Raw genomic sequence first — 12900 nt, forward strand, 5'->3', positions numbered from 1 at the left:
ACATCCTCAGCTGTGAAGACTGAAGAAAAGAATTCATTTAGTTTCTCTGTGATTACTTTATTGTCTTTAAGTGCTCCTTTTGTATCTCGATCATCCAGGGGCCCCACTGGTTGTTTAGCAGGCTTCCTGCTTCTGATGTACTTAAAAAATATTTTGTTATTACCTTTTGAGAGAACACATTAGCTATGTCTTTATCAATCCTGGGCATATGCTTGGCAGAAAAACATATGTTAAGATTTAGCCACTAGAATCATAATGCCCTTACCAACTTCATGGACCTGCGAAATCTGGAGGACTGGTGATTGTTAACATGTACCACGGCAAAGTTGTCATTACAAAACTGCACTTTTTTGTTTCCAAAATATGTTCCTCAAATAGTTACTGCTACCAAAATGGGAAAGAATTCCAAGAGTAGTATATCTTTCACTATACCAATCTTTGTATCCAAGCTGAGGGCCATTTCTGGGCATACCACCTGTCTTGATAAAATACTCCAAACCTGTTCCTCCTGATGCATCGGAATGAACCTTTAAATCTGCCTCTGCCAGCCTTTCCTCCCTCCAAAAAGACACTCTGTTGATTCAGAAACTGCTCCAAAACCCTCAAATCCTCCTTCATCTCTTTATTAACCTTATGGTTAAAATGGTTAGGCTTTGCTATTCCCATGACAAAATGCCCTGGAGCCACCACTTGGCAGCCAGATCCTGGTAAAGAGGACCTATCTGGGGCTGCATGATGTATAAATACCCCCCCCACACACTCAATCCTCTGGTCAGCAGGAAGGATAGTGCAGTGATCTGACCTGACCTGCCCCCAATTGCTTCCTGCCCTTCTTGTCCATCCCTGTAAACTTTCCCCCTTCTCTTTACCCCTGGTAAGAAGCTCTTAAAGGGGCAATGCTGTTTTTCTTCTGGCTAACCCTTTGCATGCTGGTTGTGGAAGGCACATTCTCAGCATTTTAACTTTGTATGCATTCTTCGGTTATGAAATTCATTACCCTGAACCACTGTAATCTGATATGTATATTGGTAAAGGAAGCAGATTGACTCTTAGTCCTACAATCTTTCCTTGTCTACAGCAGTTTTTATGAGACAAACAAGAAACCATAGACTAGACAATTTAATATCAGTTGTGATAAATATCTGATAAACCATAATTAAGGGATATGATAGCTCTTAATTTAAGACTAGCTAGTGTGGTCTTTAGCAAGAGATGGCCATATTCAACAATTTAAAAAAATTAACATGGTAGAAAGCGAAAAACAATGAAAGCTATAGAAGATGGACTTATTTTTATGGGTAAAGACAAGTTGTTGAGGTGATCTAATATACATTTTAAAATTCTGAATGTGAGTGATGAAGTAGATGTAAAGAAATTGTTCATATTAGTAGCAAGCATATAGTTTGCCATCCCAAAGCAAAACCAGTTTCCCCCATCCTGCCGCCAGTATAGGCAATGAAGCATATGATTATTGCTTCAGAAAAAGATGAGCCCCTCTCCCCAGTGAGCATGTGGCCAATTATGAGGTGCTGTACATGGGGAAAATATTCCTTTCCGGGTCCTGCAGTAATCAGTTAACACCCCGAAACATGAGCTTTGATTATTCCCCTCTTACCATGTATAACTGTAATTGTTCTGTTGGGCACAGAATTATCTAAATGCTGTTAAAATCCTTCGTGTTCTGCTGCATCATTACCTCCAGTAGTGAATTCCATATGCGAAGAAGTATTTCCCTATTTATTTTAAATATGCTTTGTATTACACATACATTTTTTTTTCTTTCAAGCAGCCAGACTGCGACAAAGCTGTACAGCTTCCAAATTAGATAAGTTCATGGAGATAGGTCCATCAGCCAAGATGGTCAGGGACATAACCCCATTCTGTGGGTGTACCTAAACCTCTGAGTGGCAGAAGCTGGGACTGGACAACTGGGAATGGATCACTTGTTAATTGCATTGTTCTGTTCAGTCCATCTGACACCAGCCCCTGTCAGAATATAGGATGCTGGCCTAGATGGACCATTGGTCTGACTTACTATGGCCGTTATTATGTTCTGAGCTAAAACTGGTACATTTTTTCCAAGCATGCAGTTCTCTTCATTCTGGTGTTGGGATTCTCATTCACTCTCACTATATGGTTATTTTGCATATTCGCAGTATTCAGCCATTAACCAGGCAGCATTGAATAATCACAGTCCAGCTATTTTTCAGTAAACATACTGTGAATAAGCAAATCTCTGCATTAGGATGACTGTAATCCTTCTCTTTGTGATTGTCTTTTGTACTCTGAATTTCAAGCTGTTTTGGAAGCCATGTAGATGCTGCTTCAGCTCCTTATTGGCTTCAGTTGAAAAACTCCATAATTTATATGAAAGGATTAAATGAAAAAACAAAGAAAATGTTGTTGTGAATCTAATGAAAGGAAAAAAAAAATTTTTTAAAGTTTTAAGAAGTCTTTGACTCATTTCTCCCTTTACTATCTAATGAAGCGAGCTGTAGGTCACAAAAGCTTATGCTCAAATAAATTTGTTAGTCTCTAAGGTGCCACAAGTACTCCTTTTCTTTTTGCGAATACAGACTAACACGGCTGCTACTCTGAAACCTATCTAAATATCAGTAAGCCTCTTGTCCCCAGAACTACTGTAATATGTTTGTGTTAATGCTATGTTTTTGTTATGTGTGGGAGACTCACAGGCCCTGCTATAACGTGATTCTGGATTTACACCGGTGTGAGAGAAGAATTTGATTCAGGATCTTAATATGCACTTTTTACATACTGAACATATGCACAAACTCTAAAGCTGTTCTTGTTCCAGTCAATGCATAACACATTTTTAAAAGAGGTGTTTATTCCAGATTCCTACTGATGAGAGCTTTATAGTAAGCACTTAAAAGGACACCACTCTAGATTGAGGTACATTGCTAGCTCAGTTAATACTTTGAGTATTTTGAAAGCATTTTGTTTAACGTAAACTTATTTTTCATTGAAGCCCTCGGTTAAGACTTAATCTTTAGGAAAGCAACAGTGCTTGTCATATCCTGCTCAAAAAAGGAGATATGACCTTTAAGAGGGGCTTTATTTTAGGATCAGGCTACATAGATTTTGATCTACAATTTAAGTCTTCCAGGAGATGAGGATTGGCTGTTAGCCTGGGATCTGGCAGACCTGTGTGACCCTGGGCAAGTCACTTAGTCTTTCTGTGTCTCAGGCCCAGATCTCTAAAATGGGGATAAAATGCTTTCCTACCTCAAAGGGTTTTTGTGAGGATAAAGATTGTGAGGCATTCAGATACTATTGTAATGAGGACCATATAAGTACCTATGATAGAGAGAAGCCTTACGGAAGGGCTGTGAACTGAGCAACTGTGTTCAGAGCTTTGCGTGAGACAGACAGAGGCTCCATAAAGGCTGGTGTACACAGTGAGCTTTATTGTGTGCTGCAGGAAAGCCACAGGATCTTGACTGTGAAGCTAAATCCTAAGCCCCTTTATATCCCATAGTAGTAGGGAGAGTGGGGAGAAAGAAGTAGAAATGAGCTTTGATCCCACTAAAAGATTAATGAAAAATGATCTGTGAAATTTGCCCTATAACCAAGAAAATATTAAAATCCCAAGTCATTACAGAACTGGAATAACATCCAGCAAGAACATTCTTTTAGTTTGTGTCTCCATTACTTCTACTGAAGTTAGTGTGTCTGCAGTTCATCAACCCCCTTTTTCTACTTTCACTGACACAGTACAGGAGCAAGCTATTCCATAGGTGGCAAGTGAACAGAATAACTGCAGTACAAGTTTACACTTCAGATGGTTATACTGAAAGAGGGCTATATTTTTGTAACCCAGAATAGGAGTTATAACTAATGCTGTTACACAGCAGAGGGAATGGACTTCCCATCCTTGTTACTATTAATGACTAAAAATAGACCTACTGCGTAGTAGTTGTTATCAGAACAAGTACCATATTCTGCTTTTGGGATGAGCAACAAATTTTGGGAATAAAAACACCCTAAAGTACCATGTATGGTTGGGAGAAAAATAATGGTTGCAAAAAATTCTCATGCTTTAGTTTATTGAAGATTTACAGATATATTTCTTTGATTCTTTTTTTGCTTTTGTGGCCATTTAAAAATGTGAGAAGAAAAAAACTGATTATATGAATTTTCTTAAACAAGGTTTGGAGTCCACTCAGACAGCTGAAAGTGTATTGGGATTCTAGATGAATAAAAGACTCCTTCAGACTTCTGCTGGAGAAAGCTCCTGAGCATTACTAGGCATTGTAAAATGTGTCTAAATTATTGTGTATTTACGTCCAGTGCTAACCCCTATTCTTTCTTTCTAAATAGCAGATTTATCCTACCCCCTTGAGCCCTAGCGGGGGTCTCTACCAAATTTTAAATAATAATAAGTGGATCTCTTTCAGTCCATGGCACTTTTCCCCCTATCTTGAAGTGGTTTCCACGACATCAGGGTTTACAGTTTGGTTCCATGGCTCTCAGCACCCCCACTATACAAAATGTTCTAGCACCACTACTTGGCAACAATTGCCTAGCCTGGAGCCACACCTGAAAGCTCCATTTAAGGGAGCTTCCATAGTGCAGAGAGTATCTCACCTAGAAACTAATCACTCGCGGGCACAGTGTTTTCTAAAATGGCTTATGATTTCCTCTGGTGAAGCTTGAGTGTTGGGGGGATATTTTTGGCTGTGTGTGTTGTAATAAATCCATAGCAAAATGGACGTCATTTCAACTACGTCCATGCAGCATAAGGAATAGAACTGTCTGTTTTAAAATGCAGGCCTCTCTCACTTGGGAATAGTAGAGACTCTTTATTAATATCCGTAGCAGTACTTACACCATTTTTGTAGGAGGCAACAAGTACCACACTTGAGCTGGTCCAACATTCCATCCAGCCGTGGCCACTGTACACCTACATAATCATGCAACACTGAGATACCTTAAGACTACTGTTAACAAAGCAAAGAAAGGAATATAGTCAGTGTATATTGAGAGAGAAGCATAGATAGCAAAAGAGGAAAGATGGACAAATCCCAAGGTTGAGAAAAGATACGTGACCACAACATTCCAGTGATGTGCACAAAGTACAATAAAGGTGTTGCAGTCCAGGAAACTAACACACTTGAGCCACTCCTGAGATCCTGCTGCTCTTTCAGAAGAAAAAATATATGGAAACATGGAGTAAAAGAGACTTACGTTCAAAACACATTGAGAGGCTTCAGATGAGCCGTGTTGTGTATCAGTGGCCACTGAGCAGTTAAACTAAGAACATGTGCTGGGAACTAAGGAAAACGTATCTGGCATCAGGCAGAAGCAAGACTCTCATCCAAGTGAAAAGCAGAAAGACAAGGGAAGGTTATTTTGCTAGTGACAACTCATCAAATGTCTGAGCCTGGGTTTCCTATTCCATCAGTCTAGAGAAGACACCAGTCTCCCTACTGAACAGAAAATCAAAGTTTCAGCTTGCATAAGGGATCCACTGTCACATTGTAGCTAGTTACAAAAGTTTTCAAAGGACATGAAAAAGAACTTACTAACTTTAAACTTTGTTTGCTCCTCAAAGTCCAATCCTAGCTAGAAAAATCATGATTGAGAGAACAGATTTGCCACTCCTACGCTGGTAGGATTGCTTTGAGAAAAGGAGGAAACTGTAAAAGGCACTTGTGGGCCATTTATCCTATTGCAGATACTAAGAGTATAAATCCTTGGATCGGAGTGAGAATTTACATTTATATTTTAAACAAAATGTTTTTATAGCGTTGCCTGTGGGGAAATCACTCCTTGTTTTGGCTTAAACAAACATGCAGGGTGAAATTGTGGCCCCATTTAAATCAATGGGAATTTTGCCATTTATTTAAATAGGGTCAAGGTTTCACTTTCAGTTGAAGTCAGGAAGATTAGGGCACTCCATACTTTTTAGATGGCACCTGTTATAGTCTATGGGAGTTTTGTCATGAACATCAATAAGAGCAGGCTGAGGACCTACGTTTGTAACAGAAATTGGATTGCGGGGGGGCAGTTGTCCAATTTTTGAGACTCTGTGAGTGTTACATTTAACTACAGTAAGAAGAGAATTCATTCCCACAACTTATTGCAATGAGTTTCTGCAAATGTGAGCTTGATGGGAAGAAAATGTCATGACATCTAATTTCGTGGGATTCTTTGTACTCCAAGCTATTACTCATCTCTTCCCATGTTTCAGCTCAAGGCCTTGCTGGTTTCACTACAGAATAGAGTTGAAAACTCACCTTTGCCAACCCAGTGCTTTTTCTGTCCTTTTTCATTTGCAGGAACTCTCTCTCTCTCTCAGCTGTTTTTACACAAACCACCAACACCCTTCTCACAAACTCCAATTACAGACTGAAATGCCCAAGCAATTAATATAGCTGCCCTTGGATACACACAGTCGTCAGTATGAACCCTTCAGTGTTTGATTCATAAATTGGTTTGCAAACAGGATTGGTTCACAGTAGTGAAAATTCAGAAAGCTCTGATATTGCAAGCACAGGATAAAAACCACAGGATAAAATGTAGATGTAATACATTTTAGTTCTAGGTCTGGCGATGTTGAACATTTATTAATGACCGGATGTAGGAATAGAGAGCATACAGATAACATTTCTGGATGACACAAAGCTGGGTGAGGGGGTTGCCAATACTTTGGAGGATAGAGCTAAGATTCAGAGGGATCTCGATAAATTGGAGAACTGGGCTATTGACAACAAAATGAAATTCAACCAAGACAAGTGTAAGGTGCTTCACTTAGGGAAGAAAAACCAAATGCACAAATACAGAATGGGGGGAAATGGCTTGGCTTAGCAGCACTGCTGAAAAGGATCTGGAAATTTTGATAGATCACAGCTTCAACATGAGTCAGCAATGTGATGCTGTTGGAAAAAAAGCAAATGCAATTTTTGGTGGCATTAACAGCAGCATAGCATGCAAGTCATGGGAGGTTACAGTACCGCTCTACTCAGCGCTGGTTAGGCCTCAGCTGGAGTATTGTGTCTGATTTTGGTCACCAGTGTATAGAAAGGATGTGGAAAAACTGGAACGGATCCAGAGGTGAGTGACAGATATGATCAAAGGGATGGAATGCAAACCATATTAGCAAAGGCTGAAGGAACAGGGTATGTTTAGTTTTGGAAAAGAGGAGATTAAGTGGGGACATGATAGTGGTCTTCAGATACTTGAAAGGCTGCCATAAAAAATATGGTGAAAAGTTGTTCTCTTTTGCCAAAGAGGGCAAGACAAGAGGTGATGGGTTCAAACTACAGCATAGCAGTTTTAGATTAACTCTCAGGAAAAACTTCCTAACTATAAGAACAGTAGGACAATGAAACAGATTGCCTAGAGAGGTTGTGGAAGCTTCTTCACTGAAAGTTTTCAAAAGGAGGCTGGATAGCCATCTGTCTTGGGTGGTTTAGACACAACAAATCCTGCATCTTGGGCTTAGCCTAGATGACCCTTGTGGTCCCATCTAACCCTATGATTCTATTATTCTATTTTTATACTCTAACTAATGTTGCTGATAGGCAAATACTTGTATGACTGAAAGAAATCAGAGAAGTATTTATTTTCACTTCTCACCTCACAAACGTAACAAAAAGTATAAAAGTAAAATATGGCATGCTAAGGTGGGAAATATACTCTCTCCTGTTTCTGAAAAAAAATCCACAATTTTTGAATCATTCCTCAATGCTAAATTTCTGTAGTTCTAATTCCCACCCTTACCTGAATACAACTTTGCTGTTATGAGTTGGCTCTCTAAAGTTATTTCACAGATATATACACACATGCATAGTGTAGATCACAGATTATTGAAGAACAAGAGCCTAATAACAGACTTCAGATTTTCAAATGGAAGAAATGAGCATAAGGCAAAGGCAATTCACTCACTAAAATCCTCAAGCAGTTACCAATATAACACCAGTAAGCGCTTAATATGAGGCACATGGGTTTAAAATATATAGGGTCTAATACTGAAAAGTACTAAGGACCTGCAGCTTCCACTGATACCTTTTGGAGTTGCTGGTCCTTAGCAACACTCAGGATGTGTGCAGTACAACTGAATATTGGTGAAAATGACTCATCCTGATTGCCATTGGATTCACTGGACAATCTGATTATAGTGCACTAGTGTTATAAAATATCAGAGAAATATGATTCAAATATATTTAAGAAACTTATCTTGTATCACAGAGGCTACAAGCAACAAATTATTATCTATTCGTCCTTCCCTTTCTTACCAGCAGATTTGTATGTGATTGGCAGAGAATGAGGGGGAGGAGTTTCCTTCAGCCTTGCATTCTGGATTTTTGTTTACTCTTGCAATTCTGGGTCCTCTTTTTCCTACACCCACAAATGTACAGGAGAAGGTGCATTTAGTGCATGCGCTAATGACAGCCCACGCAGATAGTGTCTGTCACCCACCATGATGCTTTTCACATCTAAAAGTAGAAACTATGAAGTCACTCCACAAACTGAGCTGGCCAAAACACACACATACCCCTCAACACCATGAATTTCTATCGAAAAATCTACATCCTCAAGGGCCCTGAGCTCAACAGATTGGATTTTCAAACTTGACTAAAACCCTGTGGATGTGTCATGTTGTAGTTTTTAAAAAGGAATTCCAGTTTGGTAAAACCACAGAATGAAAAGCAGTTAAGGGATTTATTGGGTGGAAATTTCTTCATTGCTTTCCCATAAAGTCAGATGAGGTCTGAGAATCAGAAGAGGGTGATTTTTTTAACATAAAGTAGATGGAGCAACATGAAAATTATGATTCAGAGCCCAAAAGAGGCTTCATCTTTCATTAGCATTCTTTGACCAAATGACTTCAATATAATTTTAAACACTATTTTTCTTGCCTGTGTTTTCTCAAAATGATAATAAATAAGTAGATCACAAAATGACGTTGGTATGTAAGTGTTACATTATTTTAGCTACTGTGCTCAACCAATGAACTTTTTCATTTATTCACGTACCTTTTATCAAAGTAAGGTTAAGCATTCAGATTTCAAGTCATTTATCACTTACTAATTATTAGTGAGGATGGCTTTGTCAATCTGTGATCTTCTTTTGTTGCATCCCAATGTATCCATCTTTGGCATATATGTAAACTTCAAAAGAGCCCTAGACAGTTGCACAGACACCACAGAAATGTCTAGAGGTAAATAAAACATTTTATTTGTACAAATCATAATTTGGTGCACTAAATAACAAAGAAAATAATATTCTATTGTTCCATGGACCACAGTTTAGTTCTGTCATCTCAGCCGTACATTACAGAGCCCATCTGCTTGAAGTAACCTATAGTATTTTCAGTTTTTTCAAGACATTATTAGAAATATATGCTATATATTTATAATATATATATATATATAAATAATATATATATATAAATAACTTTTCTGAAGTTATTGGGACTGCTGGATATTTCAGGAGTTTAAAAGAATTGTCCTCCTCATTTGTTGTCTGAGTATATTTCACATTTTGAAAAGAAACCTCACACTTTCTTTTTTTGATCTTTAGTATAACATACAAACAGATCAGTACAGAAGTTGTGATAACGTCTCTGCCAAATCATCAGATAGTGATGTCAGTGATGTGTCAGCCATTTCCCGTACCAGCAGTGCCTCACGCCTCAGCAGCACAAGCTTTATGTCAGAGCAATCTGAGCGCCTTAGGGGCAGAATCAGGTGAGTTTATGATGCTATTTTAAATGTATCAAATCTTGTTTGGTGTAAAAATAAAAAGAATAAAAATAAAATAAGAAATATAAATATTTATGATATATATAATAGAATATATTTAAAATATCACATATTATATATAAACACACACACACATAAACATACACGTTATCATCCTAAGTCTTTTGTGAAATGAACATATTTTTCCACCTTGGCATCCAGCCATTTAAACAGGTAAACAAAAAATTCAGACAGGGCAACAGCAAATTTTTATATTTGTGCAAGGAGAAACCCAAACTTGGAGCAAGCTGGAAATTAGTACTTTAAAGCTCTGATCCAGCAAAGCACTTAAGTGGCACTACTTACATGCTTAAAGTTGCACAAGTGCTTAAATGCTATGGGGACTGGAGCCTAATTTCTTAGTTTGTGTTGCCACAGAGGTCTTGATGCCCATATCGCCCTCTGTGCAGTATCATTGCCAAAGGGCCTATTTCTGTTAAGATGGAAGACAGCTGAGAGGGCTCTCCACTTAACAGGATCAGGGTTATTAGAGAGGAAAGTCAACTAGCTATAGTTTAAAGCAGTGGTTTCCAAACTTGTTCCGCCGCTTGTGCAGGGAAAGCCCGTGGTGGGCCGGGCTGGTTTGTTTACCTGCCGTGTCCACAGGTTCGGCCGATCGCGGCTCCCAGTGGCTGCGGTTCGCTGCTCGAGGCCAATGAGAGCTGCTGGGAGCGGCGTGGGCCGAGGGACATACGGGCCACTGCTTCCAGCAGCTCCCATTGGCCTGGAGCAGCGAACCGCGGCCACTGGGAGCCGCGATCGGCTGAACCTGCGGGCGCGGCCGGTAAACAAATCGGCCCGGCCCGACACAGGCTTTCCCTGCATAAGTGGCGGAACAAGTTTGGGAACCACTGGTTTAAAGAGAAATTACGTGGCCATCAAACAACTGCAAAAGTGAAAGGCTGTTTCTTGAGTTTGTGTAAAGGACAAAAGTTGTCCTTCAGAATGCATATAAATGGTAATATGTCAGTTTGTTGCCCACAGTACTGTTGCTGCCCTTTGCATTTTCCATAAAAGGATTTAATTTTGCACAAAAAAAACAACCAAAACGCAAAATAAAAATCATTAAGTATTACCAGATTTACCTCTTTATTCTACCAATAGATCAATTTGTATGGTTAACTCAACCTTTTTCTCTAAGTGTGTCTTTGTTGTGAGTGAACATGTGCGTGTGGGCACATGCAAACGCACACTGCCCCCTGCAGACAGGGAGGATTTTATTTTTAAACGAAACCATTTTGATGTAAACACTGGTATATAACCATAAATTGTCTGAGGAATAAATTATTATGTTAATATTATTGTTTTTGTTTTTTATATGTTAATGTTTTCCTTTCCTATTTCAAATGAAGGAGCACAGAACTGGCTGGTTATGCCTCTGAAGCTATAGGGCATGTGAATAAGAATATTATTCCTATATTTCAAAAATTATAGCCAACATATCATGTGTTATTGATTAGTTAACATCTATTTTCAGTTGAAAAAATTAATAATGTCTAAAATATATTGCAAACCCTGCATTTCCAACTTCCATAGAGCTCTCACTATGGGCTTTGATCCAGCTGTACTGAAGCCACTGGGAGCATTATGGTGTGCGTTCACCTTTAGAGCGCCCCTTCATGTCAGGAAGTGGCATTGCAGGGATTCTTCCTCTCTTGCAACCCTCCTGTGTCTTGGTTCTACAATGGTCTGCTCCTTCTCTGGCATAGCACACTGGCCAGGTCAGCTCTCAGTCCCCTTGTGGGGCTAACCAAAAAAAAAAAAAGCTCAACTCAAAATAGCCACCTGGTGTTAAAGTCCATAATATAAACATTAGTCCTTCATAGAGATCCAGGAAATATTGATCTCTGACCAGGTCAGGTTACTTTGGTTAGGGCAGGGAGATCGAGCCTTTCTTGTCCAGGCTTCACTCAGAACTGGTCTCTAATAGAAGCAGCCAGCCCTGACTCTTCTTATATTATAGTACAATGAACAAAACATAAGATCATTATAAGGTAACTATAATTACAGTGTTATTCAGTAAAAAATATGGATTTTTTTTTAAAAGTGTTTGAAAAAATATTCTTAATCTGACTTGCTATTCTTCCAAACTGAGAATCAGATGCTCAGTATCTTGCACGCCTGAAACTCTCATTAAAATTAGTGGGAGGTCTCAGTGGAAAATTCAGGCTCCACTGACTTGAGCAGGGCAGGATTTCATGCCAGAATTGCAGGATCAGACATTATGATTAGACTGAATTTTGTGATATTATCAATAATTACCACCCTTTTACCGTCTTCAATTCTTTGAGCTCAATCCTATAAGAATTTGTGCACATGACTAACTTTCCTGAAGTTAACAAACCTATTTATTTTAGTGAGACTGCTCCCATGATTAAAGTTATTCACATGCACAAGTCTTTGCAGAATTAGGTCCTTATTCATGTGAATGTTCCTTGTGCATATAAGCTCAATGAAGTCAATGAGACCAGTCACACGGGTAAATGTTGCAGGATCAGACCCTTACTACTTAATTATCAATATTTTTAGAACAAACTATCACTTTTTCAGACTTTTTCCTCTTTCTCACATACTGATAATAAGTCAGATCCTACGGTATGAAATCTTTACAATTAAATAACCCATAATTCCTTTTCAGATGTTAACTTGCAGTTGGTAACTGTGTTCATTCAAAAAGTATTTCTTACTGAAATTTAAAGTCATTTTAATGTAATGTTGAAAAGTGTTTCATCAGGTGAATCTAGAGTTAGCATCTGTTGTTCATTATTTTCAATTTGAGCTGTCTACATTTAATTTTGCATGCCTGCATGTTATGACTATGGAAAGGTCAAAGTCCTTAGAGATCTGCAAAAATGATGGCAAAAAAGAAAGAAGGATATCATGGGAATTAGATGACCAAATGGGGCACAGTGAAAAGAAATTGGATATGGAAGACAAGAAAAAGAGAAGGCATTCTGTTGCTGATTTGAGGTAAAGGTTAGCTTCCTGTCCTCATGTGTGTCTCCTAGCTTCTAGCTCCTTCTAGTTTTAATAGTTCTGTAGCCTGTGTGCTATACAAGCAACATTTTCTGTGCAAAGCTTGCTTATCAAATGGAAGAGCAGAGGAAACTCATCCAAACCACGTTCCCAC

The 12900-nt window shown here is 38.7% G+C and overlaps 1 protein-coding gene across 49 annotated transcripts in view; it reads left to right on the top strand.

Moving 5' to 3' along the window:
• The window catches only part of RIMS1 (regulating synaptic membrane exocytosis 1), a 489881-nt gene that overhangs the window by 386153 nt on the left and 90828 nt on the right, over positions 1–12900 (top strand). For 23 of the 49 annotated variants that reach the window (XM_043542468.1, XM_043542478.1, XM_043542474.1 and 20 more), the window contains 2 exons: positions 9550–9716; positions 12597–12740. The exons of 9 other annotated variants lie outside the window; for them this stretch is intronic. In XM_043542468.1, coding sequence (XP_043398403.1) covers positions 9550–9716; positions 12597–12740 — 311 coding nt within the window. The remainder of the gene's footprint in view (positions 1–9549; positions 9717–12596; positions 12741–12900) is intronic. 17 more of the 49 variants (XM_043542476.1, XM_043542483.1, XM_043542495.1 and 14 more) reach the window with 1 other exon arrangement.

This window comes from Chelonia mydas, chromosome 3, assembly GCF_015237465.2.
Source record: "Chelonia mydas isolate rCheMyd1 chromosome 3, rCheMyd1.pri.v2, whole genome shotgun sequence".
NCBI classification, from domain to species: domain Eukaryota; kingdom Metazoa; phylum Chordata; order Testudines; family Cheloniidae; genus Chelonia; species Chelonia mydas.